This window comes from Gossypium arboreum, chromosome 13 (assembly GCF_025698485.1).
Source record: "Gossypium arboreum isolate Shixiya-1 chromosome 13, ASM2569848v2, whole genome shotgun sequence".
Lineage (NCBI taxonomy): Eukaryota > Viridiplantae > Streptophyta > Magnoliopsida > Malvales > Malvaceae > Gossypium > Gossypium arboreum.
Genome location: NC_069082.1, coordinates 111,831,187 through 111,854,971, shown reverse-complemented (window position 1 = coordinate 111,854,971; position 23,785 = coordinate 111,831,187). Strand labels below are relative to the sequence as shown.

Here is a 23,785-nt window from a genome sequence, read left to right as displayed (position 1 = left end):
TAAAGGATTAAGAGCATCAAATTCACTAAATTAAATAATAAATCATCCAAAAACATGCTAAGCATGAGATTAAAATGTGTTACTTTTATAGTTTATCGACACAATGACATTTTTAAACATAAATCCATTTAATTATTTGATAGTATTAAAAAATTGAAATAAAATAAACATTTAGAAAAATAAAATATTAAGTAATTAAATCATAATAAAGGTACTTGAATTAAAAAAATTCATAATATGAAGGACTTTACAAATTTAACTTTTACTCACTTGTGTTCCAATTTATATGTATTATTATATTATTGTTGCAATATTCAACGAAATGTAGTTTGAGGGCATTTATTTTAGGAATGGTATGAAATATGAATATATATATTTATCAATATTAAATAAAATATTATTTTTCATTACACTTAAAAGAAAATTTGCACATGACCTGTGCATATAATATTGTTGGTGTTGAGAGCAAAGAGCAAACAAGTTTTGAACTAAAACTTGAGCAGCAAGGCTCGATGCTTGCTGAAGAAACAAGCAGAATTCAAGAACAAAGTTTTGAAAGCAAAGAACAATGAAAATATGGAAGAAAAATTTGATGTTTTTCATTCAAAATGAACATTGGCATAATGCCATTACATATACCAAACATAAGTTGGTCATTACAAGTCAAATTTACCTAAACATCTACCTAACTCCACTAAAACACATTGAAACTTGTTAAACTAACTTGTAAACTTAGTAAAGCTAATTTATCAGCTCAACATCACCTAATTACATCATATACTTCACCTACTAAGTTCAAAAGTAACTAAATTACATGTCATCAACTAAACAAGAACAAAATGAACTGAATTTCATCAGCAGCACTTGGTTCAACAACCTTTGCATGGCTCGAACTGAATTTCATGAGCTGCATGTCATCAACTAAACAAGAACAGGATGAACTGAATTTCATCAGCAGCACTTGGTTCAACAACCTTTGCATGGCTCGAGCTGCATGGTCTACTTCTTTACTACTCCTGGTGCTACATGTTGACCAAACTTCAACACTCCTCCTTGGTTAGCATGTTGCAAACTCTTATTTTAGCTCTCAACTGAAGGAATCATGTTACACTAAGGGCTTTTGTGAAAATATCAGCAGGTTGCTCCTCTGAACTGCAATGAACCAGTTTCACTTCCTTTGCATGCTCCATTTCTCTTACAACATGAAGCTTAATGCTGAAATGTTTTGTTCTACCATGGAAAATAGGATTCTCTGCAATTGCAACAGCAGATTGGTTATCACAATAAATCTTTATTGCTTCCCTTTGATATAGGTTCAAATCAGTTAGGATTTTCCTTAGCCATATGGCTTGATTCACAACGCTAGCAGCTGCTACATATTCAGCTTCAGCAGTTAACTAGGCAACCATATTTTATTTCTTTAAACTCCAGTAGAAGATAGCTGAACCAAAGGTGAAAGCATACCTTAAAGTACTCTTCATATCATCCATCGAGCCAGCCCAATCACTATCAGTGTAACCAAATAACCTTAGATCTTCAGCCTTTCTAAACAGCATTTCATAGCTCAGTGTACCCTTAATGTACCTGAGCACCCTTTTTGCTGCTCAAAAATGCATCTCATTGCTACAATGCATGAACCTTGAGAGCAGACTCACAACAAACATGACATCTGGTCTAGTGGCAGTCAAGTATAAAAAACAACCAAATAGGCTTCTGTAGACAGACTCACTAACCTGCTCAAAGTCACTTTGCCTCGATAGTTTCTCTCCAACAGCAACAGGTATGCTTGCTGCCTTATAGTTTTGCATGGTGAATTTGGTCAGGACTTTGGAAGCAAATGCCTTCTGACTTAGGTAGATTCCTTCTTGTATTTGTGACACCTATATGCCTAAAAAATAAGACATTTTTTTCCAAATTATACATTTCAAACTTCTACTCTATTTTGATTTTGAAATCTACCAGTATTGTTTGGTCTCCTCCTGTCACCAGCAAGTCATCAACATATAGAGACACAATGAGCTGAGTCTCAGCTCCTTTCTTTTTAACATACAATGTTGGCTCACTAATGCTCCTCTTAAATCCCAAGTTGACCAAGTACTCATCAATTCTACTATACTTGTTTCAAGCCATACAAGGCTTTGTTCAGTTTGTAGACCATGCATTCTTTATCAGGCACTTTGAAACCTTGAGGTTGCTCAACATTAATCTCTTCTTCAAGGAACCCATTAAGGAATGCTGACTTTACATTAAGTTGGTGAATCTTCCACTGCATCTGTGCTGCTAAAGCAAGCAGCAGCCTGATGGTGTCTAGCCTGGCCACTGGTACAAAGGTCTCCAGGTAATCTATTCCATACTTCTGGCTGAACCCCTTTACAACTAACCTTGCTTTCAGCTTATTTAGACTCCCAGCAGCATTCTGTTTTGCTTGATAGACCCATTTCACCCCAATGACCTTCTTATTGGCTGGTTTTTCAACCAATTCCCATGTCTGGTTCTTCTTAATCATGGCAATCTCATCAGCCATTGCCTATCTCCAGCCTTCATAAGCTTCAGCATCTTCAAAACAGCTTGGTTCTACCTGAGCTACCTGAGCCATTTCATAAATCTCAGTCAATGTCCTTGTGCCCCTGACTGGTTCATCATCAATGTAACAACCTAATTTTCAGTCGTGTCGTGAATGGAGATTTGAGATCACTAAATCTGACGAGTGAGTCAAAATTTAATAAATTAATACCTACGAGTCAAATGTGAATACAGAAGTATTTTTGAATTAGTGAATTTAGTGATTTAAAAGAATTAATTAGGTAAATTGGGTTGAGAATGAGGTATCGAGACCTCGACTTCATAAACCGAGCCATAAATATTTATAAAAATATTTATGGAGTGTTAGTGAGGTAGTATTAAAATTTCGTTAGAAAATTTTAACGTTTGGGTGGTTAATTAAATAAAAATGACTAAATTGAAAAAGGTGTAAAAGTTGCTAAAAGGATTAAATAGCTCAATTGTCAACTGAGGATGGACTTAAAGTGAAAATAAGCCCAAAGGAGATATTTTGGGCAGCAATATCTGAGAAAAAATCAGGAAAAGGGTGAAAGAAGGGAAAAATTGGAAAATTATCAAAATTAGCTAAATAAAAATGAGACCAAATTGGAATATCTAGAATTCTCTTCATTTTTTCTTCATTATCATCAGCCAAAACGCCATAGGAGGGGTTATATAAGCTGATATTCCATAATTTTTGCACCAAGTGAGTTAATCCTTGCCTTTTTCTTATAATTTTTGTGTTTTTAAGACTTTTACAACTAGGTCCTACTATTAAATTCATTAGTTTTTGATTTCATGGATGAAATTGAAAGTCATCATGGTTGAGTGATGTAGTTTTATGATGAAATAACATGAAATTGAAGCCTTAATTTGTTTATGAGATGATTTTATTCAGTAATTTCAATAGAAATTGATTTTTAGGACCTAATTGTGAAAATGTTTGGAATTAAAGTCTAGTGTTGAAATTATTATTCCCAAAGGTTATAAAGTAATTTAAAGTGATAGAATAAGGTGTTAATTGAGAAAAATCAGCTCAATTGAGAGGCTAATTGAGTAGGGATGAAATTGTTATTTGTTAAAAGCTTAGAGGAAAAATGGTAATAAATATTTTGCACTAAAACAGTTTTAGACAGCAGCAGTAAGCTAACTTTGAAAAATCACCATAAATTTTAGAAATCGAATTAGAAGATGAACAAATATGAAATTAAAGGTTATTGCATCTAGTTTGTCATAGAAGAAACGGTGTAAGCAATGGAATTGTAAATCATGAGATATAATAAATTTTGTAAGACAAGGTCAGAATGAATTCGGGTTCCCCTGTTCTGAATTTGAAAAATCATAACAAATATAATAAAAATAATTAGGGGATTAAATATTTTTATAATCCTGAATGAGTCTATTTTCAAGAGAAACAAACGAGAACATCATTCAAATCCTGTACAAGGAGATAATTAATTTTTAGTGAAGAAGGGTCAAAACTGTCAGATAGCAGAATAGGGGTGAATTTAAAGAATAAACTGTACTTATTGGTTAAACCAAAAATTATGAAAATTTTATGGTAAGAAGATACATGAGTCTAGTTTCAGGGAAAATTAGTGGAGATTAATTTGGAGTTCTGTAGCTCAAGATAAAAATAATTTAGTGACTATGACACGGATGGATAGCTTGAATATTCACATAAGTAAATAGTGAAAATTATGGATACTGTTACTTACAAGTGTGTTATTTATACTAAGGATGTGGATGGAGAGGAGGAGGAGGAAAATATACATATATATATGATTGACTTGTGTATAAATTGATCACATGCCCGATTATAATCGATAAATGTTGAATTAGAAATGATATAATGTTTTATTTGGAATATTTATTATGAAATTATGATTTTCGCTATAATACAAAAATCGAACTTGTGAGTTTATATAACTAATTTTAGTGATCATTTGTTAATATTATTAAATTTCAATATTATTTTATGAATGGTGATTAATATTTATGTATGTTAATTGTTGAAAATAAGTAAATTATGTACAAAAGTTATGAAATTGAACTGAGTATTTCAGAGGAACGGAACGCAGGAAATGAGTACGACCTTTCAGTAAAAAAAATGAATTGATGGTAAATTACCCAAGTAAACCAAGATTCAGCATTTGTTGTGAATTCTCGTGTTTGCTTTCCGTTTAGCTCTTATGAGCTTTCGTTAACTCATATGAGTTTCAGTTAACCCTTTTGGGGTTTCAGTTCAGCTCTGATGAGCTTCAGTTAGCCTTCAGGCTTCTGTTTAGCACTTGTGTGCTTTAGTTAGCCTTCGGGCTTCCGTTTAGCACCTGTGTGCTTCAGTTAGCCTTCGGGCTTCCGTTTAGCACTTATGTGCTTCAGCTAGACTTCGGGCTTCAGATCACGATGAACTCAAATCCGTAAGCCGCTCCTTGAATGGACAAGTTGGAAAGTCGTAAATGTAACGTGTAGAAAAAGAAATGTAAGTAATGTTATCATTATTATTATTGAGCTCAATTATGTGATTTCGTCATTCAGAGATTGTGTTTGACAAGATATGTTAGTAAATTACGAGTATGTGAATCAAAATGACATAATTTAAACACCTAATGAGGTTGAGCTCATTCACATGAATTTGTCATTTGAAATTGTGATTGACAGGAAGAAACAGTGAATTGCATGCTTATGAATGGTTACACATAATTATCTGAAAAACAAGAAAAATAACCGTTATTGATATATGGAGACATGAGACATTGATATATGAATGTGGAATATGTTTGATAAATGTGTTCATTCATAATTATGGAATTATGCACCTCATGTGTGTTATTTGCATAAAGATGATATTTCAAATACTTTGGTGAATAAAGCTTAAATATGAAATAATATGAAATCGAGACAAGTTTTTATGAAAATATATTTAAATTATCTGTAAGTGTTTCGTACTCCTCGGTAATGCCTCGTACTCTATTCCGGCGATGGATACGGGTAGGGGGTGTTACAATCAATGTCCATTTCAGGACCATTTTGTCCAGCCTCAGTCTGATCAGCCATAAGATCCTCAGAAACTACCTCTGGCTCATTCTTATCCCAATTCCAGCTTGCTTTCTCATTGAACACTACATCTCTACTTACAAGCACCTTATTTGTTGAAGGATCTAAGGTTCTATAGCTCTTTTTTACTGAGCTATAGCCTACCAGAATGCCTGCTTGAGCTTTCTTTTCCAGCTTGCCTCTCTTTATAGCTGGTACTTATGCATAACACATGCAACCAAAGACTCTCAGATGAGCCAATGAAGGTTTGAACCCGAACCAGGCTTAAAATGGTGTTTTGTGAGCCAAAACCTTAGTTGGGAGTCTATTTTGGATGTACACAACAGTGTTAACTGCCTCTGCCCACAAGCTTTTAGGCAAATTCTTCTCAAACAGGAGGCACCTGTCCATATCCATTAGGCTTCTATTCTTCATTTCACTAACACCATTCTGTTGAGGTGTATAGGTGTTGGTGAGTTGATGTTTGATGCCTGCATCTTCACAAAATGCTTGAAACTGAGCTGAGGTGTACTCAGTTCCATTGTCAAACCTTAGGGTCTTTAGTTTACAGCCTATTTTAATCTCTACAGTAGCCTTGAACTTCCAAAACATTGAGGCTACCTCTGATTTCTGTTTCAAGAAGAAAATCCAGCAAAATCTGGTGTGATCATCAATAAACAAGATGAAGTACCTGTTTCCATTCAGTGATTCAGTCTTCATAGGACCACGCACATCAGTATGCACTAGCTGCAGCCTTTCTGAGGCTTTCCAGGCTTTGTTTGAAGGAAATGGAAGCCTTGCCTGCTTTTCAAGTTGACAAGTCTCACAAACATCTTCTTTCTCAACTGAGTTGATGAAGTTTTCAACCAGATTCTCCTTGCTTAGCTGGTCTATGGATTTGTAGTTGGCATGACCAAGCCTTTGGTGCCAAAGCTTGGATTCATCTGAAGAGACAGCATAGGCACTACCTAGGCCTTTGTTCCAGTCCACAACAAAACTCCTGTCTGTCATGGCTACTGTCATAAGCATGGATCCACTTGGATCACTAATTTTTCACTCACTGCCTTTGAACACCATAGCATAGCCTTTCTCAAGCAACTGAGCAATGCTGAGCAAGTTTTTGTCAAATTCTGGTACAAACAACACATTTGAAATGAGTTTGTTACCTATGTGAGTGCATATCAACACATCCCCTTTTGCCCTTTGCCTTGATAAAGTGCCTATTGCCAACCTTTATTTTGGTCATGCAGCTTTTGTCTAATGACTTGAAAATGGCAGCATCTGGTGACATGTGATTAGTGCAGCCATTGTCTAGGAGCCATCCATTTGACACTTTCTTTTGAGCAGCTGAGCAGGTAACTACAAAGACCTGCTCCTCATGGTCACTACCCTCTTCAGCTACTCGAGCCTTAGCCTTTTGCTGCTGTGATTGGTTTTGTCTTGGTCTACTTTTGCAGACTCTTTCAACATGCCCTATTGTGATTGGTTCTGTCTTGGTCTACTTTTGCAAACTCTTTCAACATGCCCTATCTTCTTGCAATATTGGCATTGAGCATCTGGTCTAAACCAGCATTTGACCTCTGGATGACCAAGCCTTTTGCAATGCCTGCAAGGTCTATCCCATCTTCTTGGAGCATCTGACTTAGGTTTGTCTTTCCAGGTCTTCTTGCCTTTGTAGGTAGTGGTACTCGAGTTAGGCTTAGTTTTGGCTTGAAAGGCACCCTTTTGGTGCTCCTCTAGTCTGTTGGCTCTTCTTTGCTCTTGTGCATAAAGAGCATTAATCAGCTCAGTTAATGTGATGCTGGTTAGATCCCTTGAGCCTTCAAAAGAGGATATTTTTGCCTCATACCTCTCAGGTAAGGTTGAGAGCATTTTCTCCACTATCCTTGCTTCATTGAACTGCTCTCTAAGGAGCCTTATGCTGTTAACCACAACTATAATTCTGTCTGAATACTGCTTGACTGTTTCTTTCTCTTTCATCTTCAAATTCTCGAAATCCCTTCTTAAGTTCAATAGCTGTTTCTGCCTTATTCTCTCAGTCCCTTGAAACTCCTCCTTCAGTCTTTCCCAGGCCTGTTTTGGTGTCTCACAGGCCATGATCCTTGTGAAGATTACATCTGACACACAGTTCTGAATGCAGGACATGGCTTTGTGCCTTTTGGTCCTTTCATTAGCATGTTGCCTGATCTGAGCCATTGTTGGATTGGCTCTCAATGGTGCTGGTTCAGCATCTGAGTTGACCACCTCCCATAGGTCGAATGCTTGCAGGTAGGTCCTCATTTTAACCACCCAAATGTGATAGCCCTCTCCATTGAAGACTGGTGGTACTACTGGTGAGAAGCCTGATGAAGCCATCGATTTGAGGTTAATTACTACAGGTCCACTAAGATTATAGTTCTAGATACCAATTGTTGGTGTTGAGAGCAAAGAGCAAACAAGTTTTGAACTAAAACTTGAGCAGCAAGGCTCGATGCTTGCTAAAGAAACAAGCAGAATTCAAGAACAAAGTTTTGAAAGCAAAGAACAATGAAAATATGGAAGAAAAATCTGATGTTTTTCATTCAAAATGAACATTGGCATAATGCCATTACATATACCAGACATAAGCTGGTCATTACAAGTCAAATTCACCTAAACATCTACCTAACTCCACTAAAACACATTGAAACTTGTTAAACTAACTTGTAAACTTAGTAAAGCTGATTTATCAGCTCAACATCACCTAATTACATCATATACTTCACCTACTAAGTTCAAAAGTAACTAAATTACATGTCATCAACTAAACAAGAACAAAATGAACTGAATTTCATTAGTAGCACTTGGTTCAGCAACCTTTGCATGGCTCGAGCTGCATGGTCTGCTTCTTTGCTGCTCCTGGTGCTACATGCTGACCAAACTTCAACAAATATTATGACGGATTGAAGCTAAAATAGTTTATTTTCTCTTGTTTCTTCTACTACGAATAAGCATAAATCTATATTATCACAGAAAATTAATCATTAATAATACATAACAAGATTGAAACTCTTCCTTAAGCACAAGCTTCCCAAAGTTACTAACTCTGCAGAAGAGGGATAAAATTGAAGAACTTTCTGAAACACAACCTTTCCAGTTTGGGTCTGTTCCACTTCGTAAAAAGGGTTCAGTAGGTTTCAAGCCCGATCTACAGACGGTGGTTCTAGAAGATGATTCGCAGTAGAAGAAGAGGCCGAAGACACCGGCAAACTATACCTTGAATCCGCAGTGTTCAACAATACTGAAAGAATTGATGAAACATCCAACTCTAGGTAGGGTTTCCGATAACTTTTGGATCCTTTTGATTATTTTACAGAAAAAAAAAAAACCTTGGATTTAGATATAATAGAAGATGATGAAACGGGGATTAAATATTATTTTTACGTATTCCTAAAAGCGAGTAGCGGTCATGGCTGAAAGCTAATAAGATTAAAAGAATGATATTCAAACGTCAACTTACGTAATAATAATGTAGCGAAAAAATCGGGGATCGTAATTTAATATTATATATGATAGAGAATGAGAATGTTTGTGTGAATTTGTAACTAAAGCTTTGAAATCCTGAAACAGATGCGGCTGGATTTTCAACTAATTCAAACAAGGCTGGGCGTGCTACAATGCTGAAAAGCCGTTTTGCAGACACCATTAGCAGGGCACAGCAGAAGATGAAGGTACTGAAAGATGATCCAATGAAGATGAAACAAGAAAAGCAAATATTGAAAACAAGGTCACTGCTCCAAGACAAGGAAAAGAAGGAAGCTGCAAATGCTGAGTTGAAAGAGCAACGGGAAAGAGCAACTAATTCTGACCTTACAACTTCCTCAACAGTAGTTGCTGATTCTGCAATGCTGGCTCAAGACACGATCAAGACAGTAGTAGTTAACAGTGCTAAAAACGTTAGTCCAATGAAGATTCACAACGAAAAGAAAAGATATTTAGAAAGAAGGCAACTTGAGGAAAACGCAAAGACTTCTGGAAGTAGTAGTCCAGCAACGAAAATGAAGGCAAAAATTGAGTTGAAAAAGAAACGGTAAGCTTCTCGGATTGCATTAGAAAACATGGAAAATGCTGCTGGTATTCAACTCAATTTAGAGGCTCAAAACTCAAAAGGAATTTGAGATTCTCATTGGATCTTCTTCATGGAAACCCATCGCATCATCCAGATTTCCTTCGTCAAACACATAATATTTGATGATTCATATTGAAATGGTCCACGAATTACAGTATTTGTATATCAATGTTAAAGAAATGTATACCCTTCTAAGTTGTCCCCGAATGTTTTGATTCTAAAATTTGGGCTACCACTTAGTAATGTATGTCTTTACCAAATGTTTTTTTTTTCTTTTCTTTTTTGGCAATTTTAGATAGTGAATTAAAATAGGAATCCGTACTTAATTGTTTTATATAGGTAAAAATATGGAGGTTTTTTTTTTTTTTGCTAAGAGTTAGATTGTATTTTGCCTTTTTAATTCAAAAAATTGGTAAATTAGTTTTGGTACTCCTGTTAACAATTTTATCCATTTCTATTGTTTAAAGTTGGTCATTGTACGTTAGCAATTGTCTAATTATTCTGTTAGCCACGTTAGTTTGTAACAATATAAATTGATGATTCTTTTTTTAACAAAAAGAATTAACTTGCTCTTTGATCTAATGTATAAGGGCAAATTCGTCTATTTTTTTGAGTAGGGACAAAATTCAATCTAACTTCTAATACAATATTGAAATGTTTATATATCATGCCTTGTGTTGATGTTATTTTGTATATTTTTGTATCATATTTTGTATAATTTAAAAATAAAATGTGTTTGTATCGTGTTATGTCTTAGTTCATTTCACCTGTTTTTTTTTTCTCCATAATTTATTATACTAGTTCAATTTAAAGAAAAAAATTCTTTGTTTGTGTGGTGTATTTTTTTAGATTTTAATATTTTATATATATTTATATTACGTTTTTTTTTTCATTTATTTAAAATGTGTATGACTTAAATATTACACATAAAATTTTAAATTCGATTTTATGAAGAGCAACGAGTGCAATGTGAAACTTTCAGGTCAAGCACATTTTCTTTCAAAAACCAACAACTTTTTAATTAAGTAGTTTCTTTCATCCAAAAAGAAAGCAAAATCTTCCTAGTAAACATCAATGAAACTCCACACCCTACACAAGTGTTGATTGCTACTAACAGAATAAACCAACCCTTTTAATCTATCACTTCAAGATTGTTTATCAGATCTCAAAGGATGGGAACTGATTCCCCATGTACGCTTCAATTGCTCTCCTGCCAAATAACATAAAAGAAGGTATTCGAAACAATATTGTAGGCTTTTCCTTTCCCCTCCTGCCAATTTGGGAATGTTTCTCAAACTCCAAAAATTTGTAAAATTTGACATCACAACTCTTTGGAGTAACACAAACATATGACTTCTATATTCAAGTTTCTCATTGCATAGTCAAGATTGCCTTGATGACACTTGGCCAATAAATAATAAAACTAATGAAGGTATTTGCTTTACAAATAGAAACTGTGGCTAAAATAGTGCTTGGAGTTGTGCCCACAGTTTCAACCATGAAATCAAACGTGCGAAAACGTAAAGATAAACATCGAGATTGTTTACACAGTTTTACTTCAGTCTACGCTTACGGGGTCTTATGCAGAACAATGATTCACTATCTTTCTCATAATATAATCAATGATTTAAGTTCTAACATTGAGCTAACTCTCATCTATTTAGTCACCTCACTGTTGTACAAAGACTAGATTACTCTCCCACTAAGCTTTCCCCTTGAAAGCTTAGTTTTGCAATACAAAAGATTCTCTTGATTTATTACCAAATCAATGTACACATAAAACGTTCTTGACTTGACAAATTTGTACTTTCTCAATCTTTTGGTATATTTTAACCTACAAAAAACTTAACTTTATATACTACTTAAGTTTTGCTTACATAAGAGTTATAGTCTAATCACTTTTCTATAAAGAAAAGCTAAAAATTAGCGTAGGATAATAATTTCATAAGAGTCTCGATGTAATCCAATGTCTTCAACTATAGAAAGTGACTTTACTTGATCAGCATGTAATCAAATTTGATCTGGAAGAACCAATAATGAAGTCATCAATTTTAACTTAATTGGCCACTAACTTGTCGAAATATCTTCAAAACAAATAGTTCAATACTTTTATTCTGAACTTTGCTTATTTTGAAAATTGACAAATACAACAATGAAACAGTGCCTAAAGTTATGGTCACTACTATCACATAAACATCCACATAAAATTTTCTTGCCTTCTATTAGATGTGCTCATGGGTTAGGCCAGAACTAGTTTGGGTCAGGTTTAAAGATGATATTAACATATTTTATATTTGTCCAAGCCTAGCCTAGCCCAAAATTTGGGTCTAAAATTTTGCCCAAATTCACCCGTATTTGTAAAAAACTAACCCAAGCCAATTTTAGACTCGCATATATTATTTTTTAATTTTAAAAAAAATATTATATTATATTATTTTAAAATTTAAAAATATTATACATTTTTATTTATTGAAATTTTATATAGTTATCTTTAATATTATTTTAATATTTGCATTAGAGTAGTATTATATATTTAGTATAGATTTATTTTTTCAATGTGTTTTAAATTACATAATATAAAGTATTATAAACTTAAAACAGGTTAGACTAGGCTAAACTTGAGCTTTGAATGTTCAAGCCCGAGCTCAACTTATATTTTGAACGGGCCTATAATTTTTGTCCTAACTCTCTCAAATTTCAAGCAATCCTTCAGACTTAAACGAATAGTCCAATCCATGATCAGTTGTTACTTCTAATGTATCAACAAAAACCAAGTCTAGAATTGCCCAAAAAACTCTATGCCCTGCCAACCACCGACACGAGGATGTTTATGCCTTATTACTTTATGCCTGATTACTTTCCCAAGCCTTACAAGTCCTCCCATTATTCAAATAACCTTCCATTTCACCCTTAAAGTAAATAAGCATTTACCCTTGCTGTCCAATGATTTTGCAGTATACAAGCATTGTTCCATGTAATCCAAACTACCCTGACTTCGGATCACACACCCCAACCCCAATTAACTTTAGCAGTACTAAAAAAAGAAAATAATCGCCAAAAATATACCCACAATTTGGTCTGAAAGTAGTAAATCCAATATTTTATTAAAATTTATTGTTTAAATAATTATCTGCGGTAAACTTTAGTATATTAGCATCAGTATCCCAACAAACAGTGTTTGCAGTGGCATGATGCACAAGGTAAAAGATTAAGTGAAAAAAAGGAAGGTCTTGGATACAAACTCATTACCACATACACCATTTGCCAGTAAATTTGGAGAAATAGAGAGTAACCGCAAACAAATTTGTAAGCTTGTAAAACCTAATATCATAACTCTTGCCCAGAAACTTTCTATTATCCTTAAACTACCTAAACATTAATTAAGTGAAAAGTAATAAAAAGAAAAAAAAATGTAGAAGGAAAGTGGTTGGACAGAGTAAGATAGACTTCATGAGAGGACTGGACAACAACTAAGCCAATTCTTCCGTAGCAAACCAGATCTTGCTGCATTATAGCCTATTGCACCAAAACTTTCACCCAACACATGATATTCATCACTTATAAATGGAACCTACTTTCATGCATTTTTCACCTCATCAACCACATTTCTTTATTTATAAGACAGCTAACAACTTTCATGGTCAAAATTTTTTCCAGGTTATTCGGTGGCAATCTTTGAGGAGACAACTTAGTGTGTAGCATCTGGATGAAATTCAGAGCCATTTATAACAGCTTCCCTCAAACTTCACAATATTCGAAGGCGTCATTCTGTGCATGACATCAACAACTAAATATAAAAAATCAGAAGCTAATGATTTTCAAGGGCCTTCAAACAAGATTCTATTTCTTCAAAAATCAAAACTGGTACAGAGAAATTTCGTATACAGTTGCCAATGAGCAGGCAACATCAGTGAACTCTAATAGCAGCCTTTTCTACAATATAGTTGAAATTTAAATATATTAATCAACTAGTATAGTTACTATGTCAACTTAGATAATAAGTATATGGCATTTCTTTGAAGCTTTTGGCAGTGCACATATATTTTTACTCATCATTCTCTGCTCTCTCTTTGTCACGCTTTCGATCTCCACCGTCAAACACTCTAAGACCCCTGCCTTCTTCAAAAGATACCCGATCAATTGAAACTCTACATGCTTTCTTTTCAATGCAAAAATCTTGATTGCCTTGATATGATGCTGTAAACAAGAGGGATCTTTCTTCGGTGTATGCCAATCTACGGGATCAAAGTCCTGCAAAACAAGACCAAAACATATATAGCTACAATGAAACTAGTTCAAGACTGCAATAGTATGTAAATATGCAATTTCATTCCTTAATTCGTACCTCCAACTCAAAAGCAAGGGTTTCAAGACATGGACATCTAGCAAGCATGTTTTCCCATCCAGCATAGCAGGCACCCATCTTCAAAGAAGTCAAGTTTGGAAATTCGGGAATCAGACTGGGGCTCTGTAGCATAGCTTGAATCTGAAAAAGGAAAGTTGGTTATAGTTAAGTCACTTAGTCACTGTTTTTTCTTTTTTTACTAGAAAATGAAATCCAGAAGGATTTTTTTTTTGTACCTGTAAGCAAATACCGGTTAAATGAAATGATTGTACACAACTGAGTGCTCTCATCAAATCAAATGCCGAAGCAGTGTCATTGCAGTAGTTTGAAAACATCTTAGCTATAAATCCAATACAAATGCGTGCTTCTGAAAGAGAGTTTAGGTTTATGAGTGAGAGCCTTGTTTCTTCACAGTAGAAGTAGCCGAAATCAAAGCAGACCAGATTCGGGGTGTTAATCTCCAGTTCATAACTATGGTCAATATGACCATCATTTATGGTTAGCCTCTTCAGTGTAGGATGGCAAACACTGAGTTTGTTTAGGTTGCTGAGTTCACATGATTCAACAAGCAATTCCTCCAGCGAATAGCAGCTCGAAAGTAGCCTTCTAATGGATTCATCATCAGAGAACTTCAGAAAAGTAAGATGGAGAACTTTGAGTTTCGGCAGACAACAATGGGTGGGAATAGTCAGGACGAGACTTGGAAGGTTGAATAATCTCAATGTGAGCAGTGTTTTACAAGTGAAAACCGCGAATTCCAGCTCAGTGAAGTGTCTTGTTTCGAAGGACCTGCTTCGAAAGATCAAGTCAAGTTCTCTAACGCCATGCCTTACTGCGTACAGTATCCATTCATTGATCTTGCGATGATCAATTCCGGGTCCACAGCAGAGGCGAAATCTATCCACGCTGATATCCTTACGCAAGGACAGAAATCCATCCGAAAATTTCATGAATCTATTACGTAAAGCCTTATTCCTTAGAACTCCATCAAGCTCAATATTGGATATGGAAGTAAAAAGATCCTTCCATCTGGTTGACAGAAGGCATGTTCGAACTGCTTCTTTAATCGGAAGCGATGACATGATGTGCAAAATAACATGGTCCGGCAACTCACTGAGTCTGTCGGCTAGGTCTTCCTCATCTATTCTTCTGGCTTTTACGTCCCTAGCATAAAACAAAAAAACAGACGAAGATGAGGTCAATTGAGGTTACTTGTCGGCAAAGTAAAAAAGAAAAGCAGACAAAACATACCTGGTTTTTAGGTTTTCAGCATTAGCGAAACCTTGTTTTCTTTTGATGGCCATGGGATTGTTTCTGATAAAACAGAAAGAAGAATTGAACCCAAAAAAGAAGATTTGAGAAACCCTGAACTAGTTGTTTAGACGGCAAGTTAGCTCAAGCTGGTGGGGGAATTTATTTACGTTCAGAGTTCCAGTTCTTGTGGGATTAGGAAAACAATCTAGATGAACTAATTAAGGTCTCTTCGCCGCCTTCTTTTTATTTCTTTTTGTTAATTATTAACAATAAGTTAATTATAAAATAATAAGAAATAATGGTTTCAAAATTAAAATTTATATAATTTTGTGATTTATTTATTTTATCATTTTTTTACTTTCTCTACTATGCTTTATAGTCCATTTTTTTATTTCTGCTTTTGTTTTCATTTATAATTTAAATATCAATTTAAAAGTTTAAAAGCTTTTTCTTGTTTTTTAATATCAATTTTAATTTGAATATTTTTAATTTTATTTCCAACTTTTTATCATAAAATTAATAAATGAACTTTTTATTTACCATTCAAAAATATTCCAATTTAAAATTTAAAATTTAATCAATGTACTTTAATATTGATACATTGAATCCTGTATTTTTTATTTAACAACATTGGCCTGAGCTAACTTCCTTCCAACTTTATTGTTACTAGTTAACAATAGAGGTGTGCATGGGTCGGGCCACCCGGCCTGGCTCGAAGGCCCGCCCTAAATGTGGGAGGGTTTAGGCAAAAATATAGGCCCTAAAAATGGGCTTGGGCAAAAAAATAAGGCCCATTTAAAAAACGGGCCGAGCCTCGGGTAAGGCATTTTTGGCTAGGGCCCGGCTCGGCCCGAATTCACTACATTACAAAATTTTTTTTTTAATACTATTTTCTTATTATTTTCTCCCTATTTTGCTACTGTTTTACTATTATGTTGCTACTATTTTGTTGTTATTGTTTGGATATTGTATAAAACTTATTTTATTGTTAATTTTGTTATAATTTTAGAAACATTTGCTTGTTAAGTTGCATCTATTTTAGTGTTATTTAAGTATACATATTTTTTAAAATTTATTTTCAATTTGTTGAGAAATATTTATTTGATGTTTTTAGTATTTTTGATGGTTTATATATATTTTAAAATTATATAAAATAATATAAAAATTAATATGGTAAATTTGGGTTAAACTTTAGTTTTAACATTTTTATTCGGTCGGCTTGAGAAAAATTTTAAGCCCATTTTTTGGGCCAGGCCGGGACTAGCAAACGGGCCTAAATTTTTAGTTGGGCCCTGGCCGAACCCGGCCCGACCCGACCCATGCACACATCTAGTTGACAAGGACATTTATAGGAAAAGGCAAAATAAGTTTTATAGCCTTTGATATTTACAGTTTTTATAAATTTAACTTTTACTCTTTATAAATACATAAAAGTCTAAAAATTAAAAAATATATAATTTTAAAATATTGAAAATTTATGAAAAAAATAAAAACTCTTTAAAATTTAAAGAAAATATAGAATTTAATTACTAGAATCTTCTCGTCGTGGTGTTGGATTTAAATATTCACTACAAGAAAATAGACTTTTAGCGGCACTTTTTTCAGCCTTTAGCGGCGCTTTTAAGCACCACTAAAACTTTTAGCGGTGCTTTTTAAAACACCACAAAAAACGCCGCTATAGGTAACGCCACAAAAATTTGTGGCGTGAAAAAACGTGACTTTTAGCGGCGTTTGTGGGAAAAGCGCCGCTAAAAGTCACGGCTTTTAGCGGCGCTTTTCCCACAAACGCTGCTAATTTTGGCAGATTTGTAATATTTTTTTTTCACCAATATCCAGCCCTTCCTGCATTAAAATCCAACCAAATACAACAAATATAGTATAAAATGCAACCAAAAACAGCAAATTTAGCGTAAAAAATACAACCAAAAATATTAATTCTAAATGATACTTCAAATTTAACTAAAGATATATGATATAATTAATAAATAAATAAAGTATAATTTAAAATATTCTTACAATAAGAAAACTAATGTTTAAGATGGCGGCTTTTGCGATTGCTGAAACATATGTATCATCTGCTGAAGCTGTAGCTAGAGGTCATCGTACTTTTTGCTCTGCTCCGCTACCATCGCTCGTGCCTCTGCCTCTCTCGCTGCAGCCGCTGCCTCCCTCTCTGTTGCCTCCGCTCTAAGTTGTTGCTGGAGTTCTTCATATTTTCATTGAACCTCGGTAATTTGCTCAACCGTGTTCGCTTGCATCTGAGCTATCTAGTCTCTTAACCTCTGAACTTCAGCTTGAGCTTGACTTCCGGAAGGCATGTATTGCTGGGAGTTGGATCCAAAATATTGGGTCGGGGTAACACCAAATCCTTGAAATCGAACCCGACCGTACCTTTCAGGACCCAAAACTTCAGTAATAATTCTGTTATCAATGTTCTCAAGATTAACAGAACTATCACTCGAAGCAATTGCTTCATATTCCGCCTTCTTCTCCTTTAGTTTCTCCTAAAAAATCAATTAAAGAGTTAGAAACGAAATATATAATAAAAAGGAATGCAACATAACTTAACATTATTTAAAACTACTAATGATGAATTGAATTAAACAATTATAATTAAAGATTATAAATATTTAGAATAAATCAAATATTATTAAGTAAATATACCATAATTTCTCCAGCTTCGGATGTCATAGGAGATCCATCTTTTTTCCTATGCATAATCTTAAAAAGCTAAAGGCGTCCAACTTTTTATCCGGATTTGACTTCCTACAATATAGTAGTAAAAATATTATTTAATAATAGAAAGTTATTAATATTTGAAAGAATTAATAAATTCATAATACCTCGGCCTCAGCTACAGAAGCAAAACTTCTCGACCCTACCGTGTGCGTGAATTTTTGTTTTTGCCTGCTGCTTGTTCCAACTCGCTCACGGTCCTACATAATAAAATTATTATTACGTATATAGTAAACACTATATATAAGAGTTTGGAAATACGCAATACCTCTCCTTTCTTTGAATTCCAAAATCTAACCGCATCTTCCCATTGATACCTCAGCATTCCCGGCGGGACATTTCTCAATTTTTCCTTGAGGCTTATGTCTTTCTTAAAATATTGTTTCTTTAAAGTGCTTTTATTGTCTCTCCATCTTTTACCTAATGCCTTCTTGATATAATCATCGGAGACTTCTAAAACAAATCTCTCCTAAAAACACATAAGTTTAGAATGTAAATATAAATGAAACTTAAACCAAAGTATTATAAATTACATTCACATTTTGTTACCTTAATATTAGCGAGAGCACGATTTTGTTGCTATCGGGCATGTGATGCCATGATTCGTAGTTGATGGGCAACATATTTGCATTTCGTGCTAAAATGCCCAAATAGCCTGCTAAAAGTCGAGCTTCAGATCCAACACGCTCGACAAGATCTAAGTCGTATAAATCTCTAAGCAGCGTACGTCCTTAAACTCTACGCATCCCACCACTTTCAGCTGAAAACTGATATACTATTATTATATTAAAATTGACAAATAATTCAATAATAAAAGTCAACACATGTAAAATGAACATAACATTACTTTGAAATTCTTCAGGCTCATCAATGTCTCCGGCAAATTCGAAAATCCAACAACTGTCTGTTGTTCACTATTTCCTTCTTCCAAATTTGGAGTATTCTGGACAATACTTAAATCTCGTAATCTTCTTCTACGCATTTTTCCTGCAATACACATAAAATAGTTAAAGTTTTAGTAACAAATTACAACAATAGTAGTACATATAAAATAGTTAAATTATATAACATGACAAAGATTAAAATTATAATATTACATATAATTAAAAAATTGTAAAATCTTACTACATCATTATTCGTAAATATCTTCATCCACATCATGTCGAACCCATTGATGTTGTGTACTAGTACTAGGGATATTTTCATCTAAGTTTTGTTCTGGAAAAGGTAATGTTTCTTATCTTTCGACGATGTCATCTCTACTTCCATTACCCATGTCAAACAAATCTCTAGGGGTGTTCCGGAGTACAACATACCAACCCTCATCAGTTGGATCTTTCGAATAAAAAACTTGTTTCACTTGAGAGGAAAATACATATGGCTCGTCCATCAATTGTTGTCCAGTGTGAATCAAGCGAGAGAAATTCAACATTGTAAAACCAAATTGATCTTCTTTAATTCCTCGAGCAATATTAACATCAGCCCAATCACACCGAAATAAGACAACTTTCCATCTGCCATAGTAATCCAATTCAATAATGTCGGTAAGAAGTCCGTAATACTCTACATTACCCTCAACCGGATTACTGTCCCTAGCACTAGCATAACTTGTAATTGAAGAATTAACAACAACTCCACAATTTTGAGTTCTCCTCATTCTCTCACGATACTTTGTATGAAATCAGTATCCATTGATGAGGAAGGCACTATATCTTTTATTATTCATTGGGACCTTGGGAAAGCCATTTAACCGTCATTGACATCCTTTCCACTCCAAACCTATTGAATCGAAAGTAAATTGAATAATTAACTAAATTTTGGGATTATATGTAACTTATTAACTTTAGTTACATACCGCTTGACTTAACCATTCATGAAAAGATTCGTGAATAACTTATTAATCTCTCGATGTTGCAATCTTGAGGCGTGCACTAGATCTCAAAATTTGTTTGTACTCACTATGTTAAAAACAAGTGTAATTGGTTAGAAGATAAACAAATCAAAACGACGAATATGTGAGGAAATTTTAGAACTTACTTGCGTAACGGTTCAACTAAATCGTGGTGAAAAAGTAATATCGATGTGCTTGTATCCATGATATATCATCTAATTCTGCAATTTCAACTTTGCCGATTGGTTCCCCATAACTTTGGAATAAATAAGTTTCGGCCAAGTTATGATCATTGAGCCCAACATTTCTATTTGGTCTATTCAATCGTGTTTCAACATCTTCTAAATATCTAGAACAGAATGTCATGCACTCCTCTGCCAAGTAGCCTTCAGCAATTGATCCTTCTGGATAACGCTTATTGCGACAATAAGATTTCAATTTGCTTAGGAACCTAAACACGATATACAATATTTATCAAAAGTTGTAACTAAATGTATAGACGCGAATAAATAAATACTTGACAAATAAATTAGCACCTTTCTATTGGATACATCCATTGATAAAAAACCGGTCCATCAAGTATTGCTTCGTGAGAGAGATGGATTACCAAGTGCACCATAATAGTGAAGAAGGAAGGTGGAAAGATCTTCTCCAAATTGCATAAAGTCAAAGCAGCTCGATCCTGTACTTTCTTAAGTTCTTCAACATCCAAAACTTTACCACAAATAGCTTTTATTATATTGGATAGTTCAATTATACAGGACGTCACATTTTTTGACATGCAGCACCGTAAAGCAACTGGGAGTAAATCTTGCATCAAGATGTGGTAATCATGTGATTTTAATGAATATAATCTTCGATCTTTAAGACTCACACATCGAGATATATTTGACACATACGCATCTGGGACCTTTATATCCTTCAACATCATACAAAACACCTCTTTCTCTTCCTTTGACATTGAAAAAATAGAAGCGGCAACCGATATTTCCCATTCAGAAGTACTTGAGGATGAAGATCACGCTGAATTCTCATGTCAACTAAATCAAGTCGACTCTGAAGATTGTCTTTTGATTTTCCATCGACATTCAAAATTGTCCCAATTATGTTCTCGCAGACATTCTTCTCAATATGCATGACATCAAGATTGTGGCGTAAAATATTATGCTCCCAATAAGGCAACTAAAAAAAATAATTCTTTTTTTCCACAAGTCTGCCTCATTAGGATCATCCTCTTCGTCAGATTCATCATCGGATTCATCCCTCGATCTTCTCTTTGATTGCATGTTAGGTCCCATAACTGAAGTTTATATCTTTTAACATAAACAAGTTTTCAGATCCAACGGTCTACTGAGGAGCTCCTCTGTACTCTTCAGTACCGTCAAATAGAGTCCTCTGAAATCTAAATTTATGATTTCCATCTAACCACCGACGATGGCCTATGTAAGAGAACTTCTTCCCATTATACAACCACTTCGAACAAGTTTGTGCAGCACAACAAGGACAAGCATAACGTCCTTTAGTACTCCAACCCGATAAATTAGCATAAGCCAGGAAATCATTAATTGTCTACAATAAAGCTGCACGTAAATAAAAGTTCTCTTTTCTTAGTACATCATATGTCTCAACACCCGACCATAATTGTTTTAACTCTTCAATAAGTGGCTTCAAAGAGATGTCAATATCATTTCCGGGACCTTTCTCTCCAGGAATAATCATTGATAAAATAAATGAAGATTGCTTCATGCAAATCCATGGAGGCAAATTGTAAGGAACAAGCACCACAGGCTAAGTACTGTACGAAGTACTCATGATTTTAAATGGATTAAAGCCGTCAGCTGCTAGCCCAAGCCTCACATTTCGAGGATCGCTTGCAAAGCTTGAAAATTTCATGTCAAATGATTTCCAAGCTAAAGAATCCGCAGGATGTCTTAATAATCCATCATCGGTCCGTTGATCATTATGCCACCTCATAGATTCGGCCGTCTTTGATGACATGAAAAGCCTTTGAAGTCTTGGTATTAGGGGAAAATATCGCAAAACCTTGACTGGCTTCTTTCTTAACTGTGCCCCACCTTCATCCGCATTCATATCTTCTACATTCCCATTCATCCAACGAGACTTGCCGCAATCATTACAACACTGTTGGTTCTTCTGATCACCCCAGTACAACATGCAGTCATTTGGGCAACTATGAATTTTATCGTACCCAAGGCCCAAATCTTTTATTAGTCTCTTCATATCTTGACAAGATTAGGGGATTTTTGTAAAAGGAAACATCTCTCTCAGAAACTCTAGCAGCATTGTAAAAGAATTTCCAGTCCACCCTCCCAAACATTTTAAGTGAAATAAACGAATGCAGAAGGACAATTTTGAATATTTTGATCCCTCGTAAAGTTCTTCATTTATTTTATTAAGTAAATTGTAGTACTTTGCCGCTTCTTCATTTGGCTCCTCATAAGGTGCACTTGTTCTCGTTTCGCCAAAAACATTTCCACTAATATTACAATCATCAGATGCAATAAAGTCAGGTGGAAACGATTGCTCACCATGACTGTGCATATTAAATGCATCCCGCAACATACCTTCCATGTCATCTTATCTAACATACTGATGGTAATCAGTATCATGATAAGTCTGATTAATCGTTGAAGAAGTTCCACTAGATGTACACTCTCCATGGAAAATCCATTTTTTATACCCCCGAATAAAGGCATCAACAATTAGATGTTCGTAGACAACTTCACGAGTATGCCAATTGATGTTGCCACACTTCTTACACGGGCAAAGAATCATATTCTCTTGGCTTGCATTTTGAAATGCAAAATTCACAAAAGTTTGTACTCCATTTCGATAGGCGTTGCTTACCCTTGACAATTTCATCCAACTCCTATCCATTTCGTAGTTCTTGAATTCTAAAGTTGACAATAAATTACATAGGTAAGTTGTTTATTATGTAAGTCTTGATATGATATATTTTTATGTTTTATGTAAGTTATGTAGATTATGTTGGTTATGAAATTTGAACTTTAAACTATATGCTTTTAAGGAAATTATTAGATTACACTACATGTATTAGTTAAGTTCCGTAAGTTGTTATGTACGTTATGTAAATTATGTAAGTTATGTGAGTTATGTAAGTTGTTTTTTAAGATTCATCATACGTGGCGTTGTTACACCTAGAGAGGATCCATTATATCTTACAGCTCGATATAAGGTAACCCGTCAGGTTTCCAGCCTATATACTTTGAATCTTTAAAATATTTAAAAAAAGGTTGGAGAGAAGGTCAGCTATTGTTGTAATTTTAATGGACAAGCAAGCTACATGGTAATAAATATTCAATAGTAAATGAGCTCGATAGAACTTTTTCAAGTCTTTTGAATTTTTAAGATTCATCATACGTGGCGTTGTTACACCTAGGGAGGATCCATTATATCTTACAGCTCGATATAAGGCAACCCGTCAGGTTTCCAGCCTATATACTTTGAATCTTTAAAATATTTAAAAAAAGGTTGGAGAGAAGGTAAGCTATTGTTGTAATTTTAATGGACAAGCAAGCTACATGGTAATAAATATTCAATAGTAAATGAGCTCGATAGAACTTAAAAAGGTATGATTTATTTTGAATAAAAAGTTTAACTTAAATGATAAAACGGACGCTAATATTTGTGATAAAACGGACAATAATATTTGTGATAAAACGGAAGAGAATATTTCAATAATAATTTAAATTGAAGTTAAAAACTATATAAAATATTTTATTAAATATTTGTATATTAGATGGGACATATTATATTAATAAATAAATTTATCAAAAATCGTGATAGAAATATTTGTATATTAGATGAGACATATTATATCAATAAATAAATTTATTAAAAATCGTGATAGAAA

General features: G+C 34.2%; 2 protein-coding genes across 2 annotated transcripts; both read right to left on the bottom strand.

Moving 5' to 3' along the window:
- Positions 1-6,630: 6,630 nt before the first annotated feature.
- LOC108462683 (uncharacterized) lies at positions 6,631-7,932 on the bottom strand. Its single transcript, XM_017762603.1, has 3 exons — positions 7,090-7,932; positions 6,744-7,000; positions 6,631-6,685 (listed from the first exon to the last, which is right to left on the bottom strand). The coding sequence occupies exons 1-3, from the start codon at positions 7,930-7,932 to the stop codon at positions 6,631-6,633; spliced, it is 1,155 nt and encodes a 384-aa protein (XP_017618092.1).
- Positions 7,933-13,476: 5,544 nt separating this feature from the next.
- LOC108463382 (F-box/LRR-repeat protein At3g59190-like) lies at positions 13,477-15,494 on the bottom strand. The gene is made up of 4 exons (XM_017763328.2): positions 15,261-15,494; positions 14,246-15,173; positions 14,010-14,150; positions 13,477-13,915 (listed from the first exon to the last, which is right to left on the bottom strand). The coding sequence occupies exons 1-4, from the start codon at positions 15,311-15,313 to the stop codon at positions 13,655-13,657; spliced, it is 1,383 nt and encodes a 460-aa protein (XP_017618817.1). The 5' UTR covers positions 15,314-15,494; the 3' UTR covers positions 13,477-13,654.
- Positions 15,495-23,785: the final 8,291 nt, after the last annotated feature.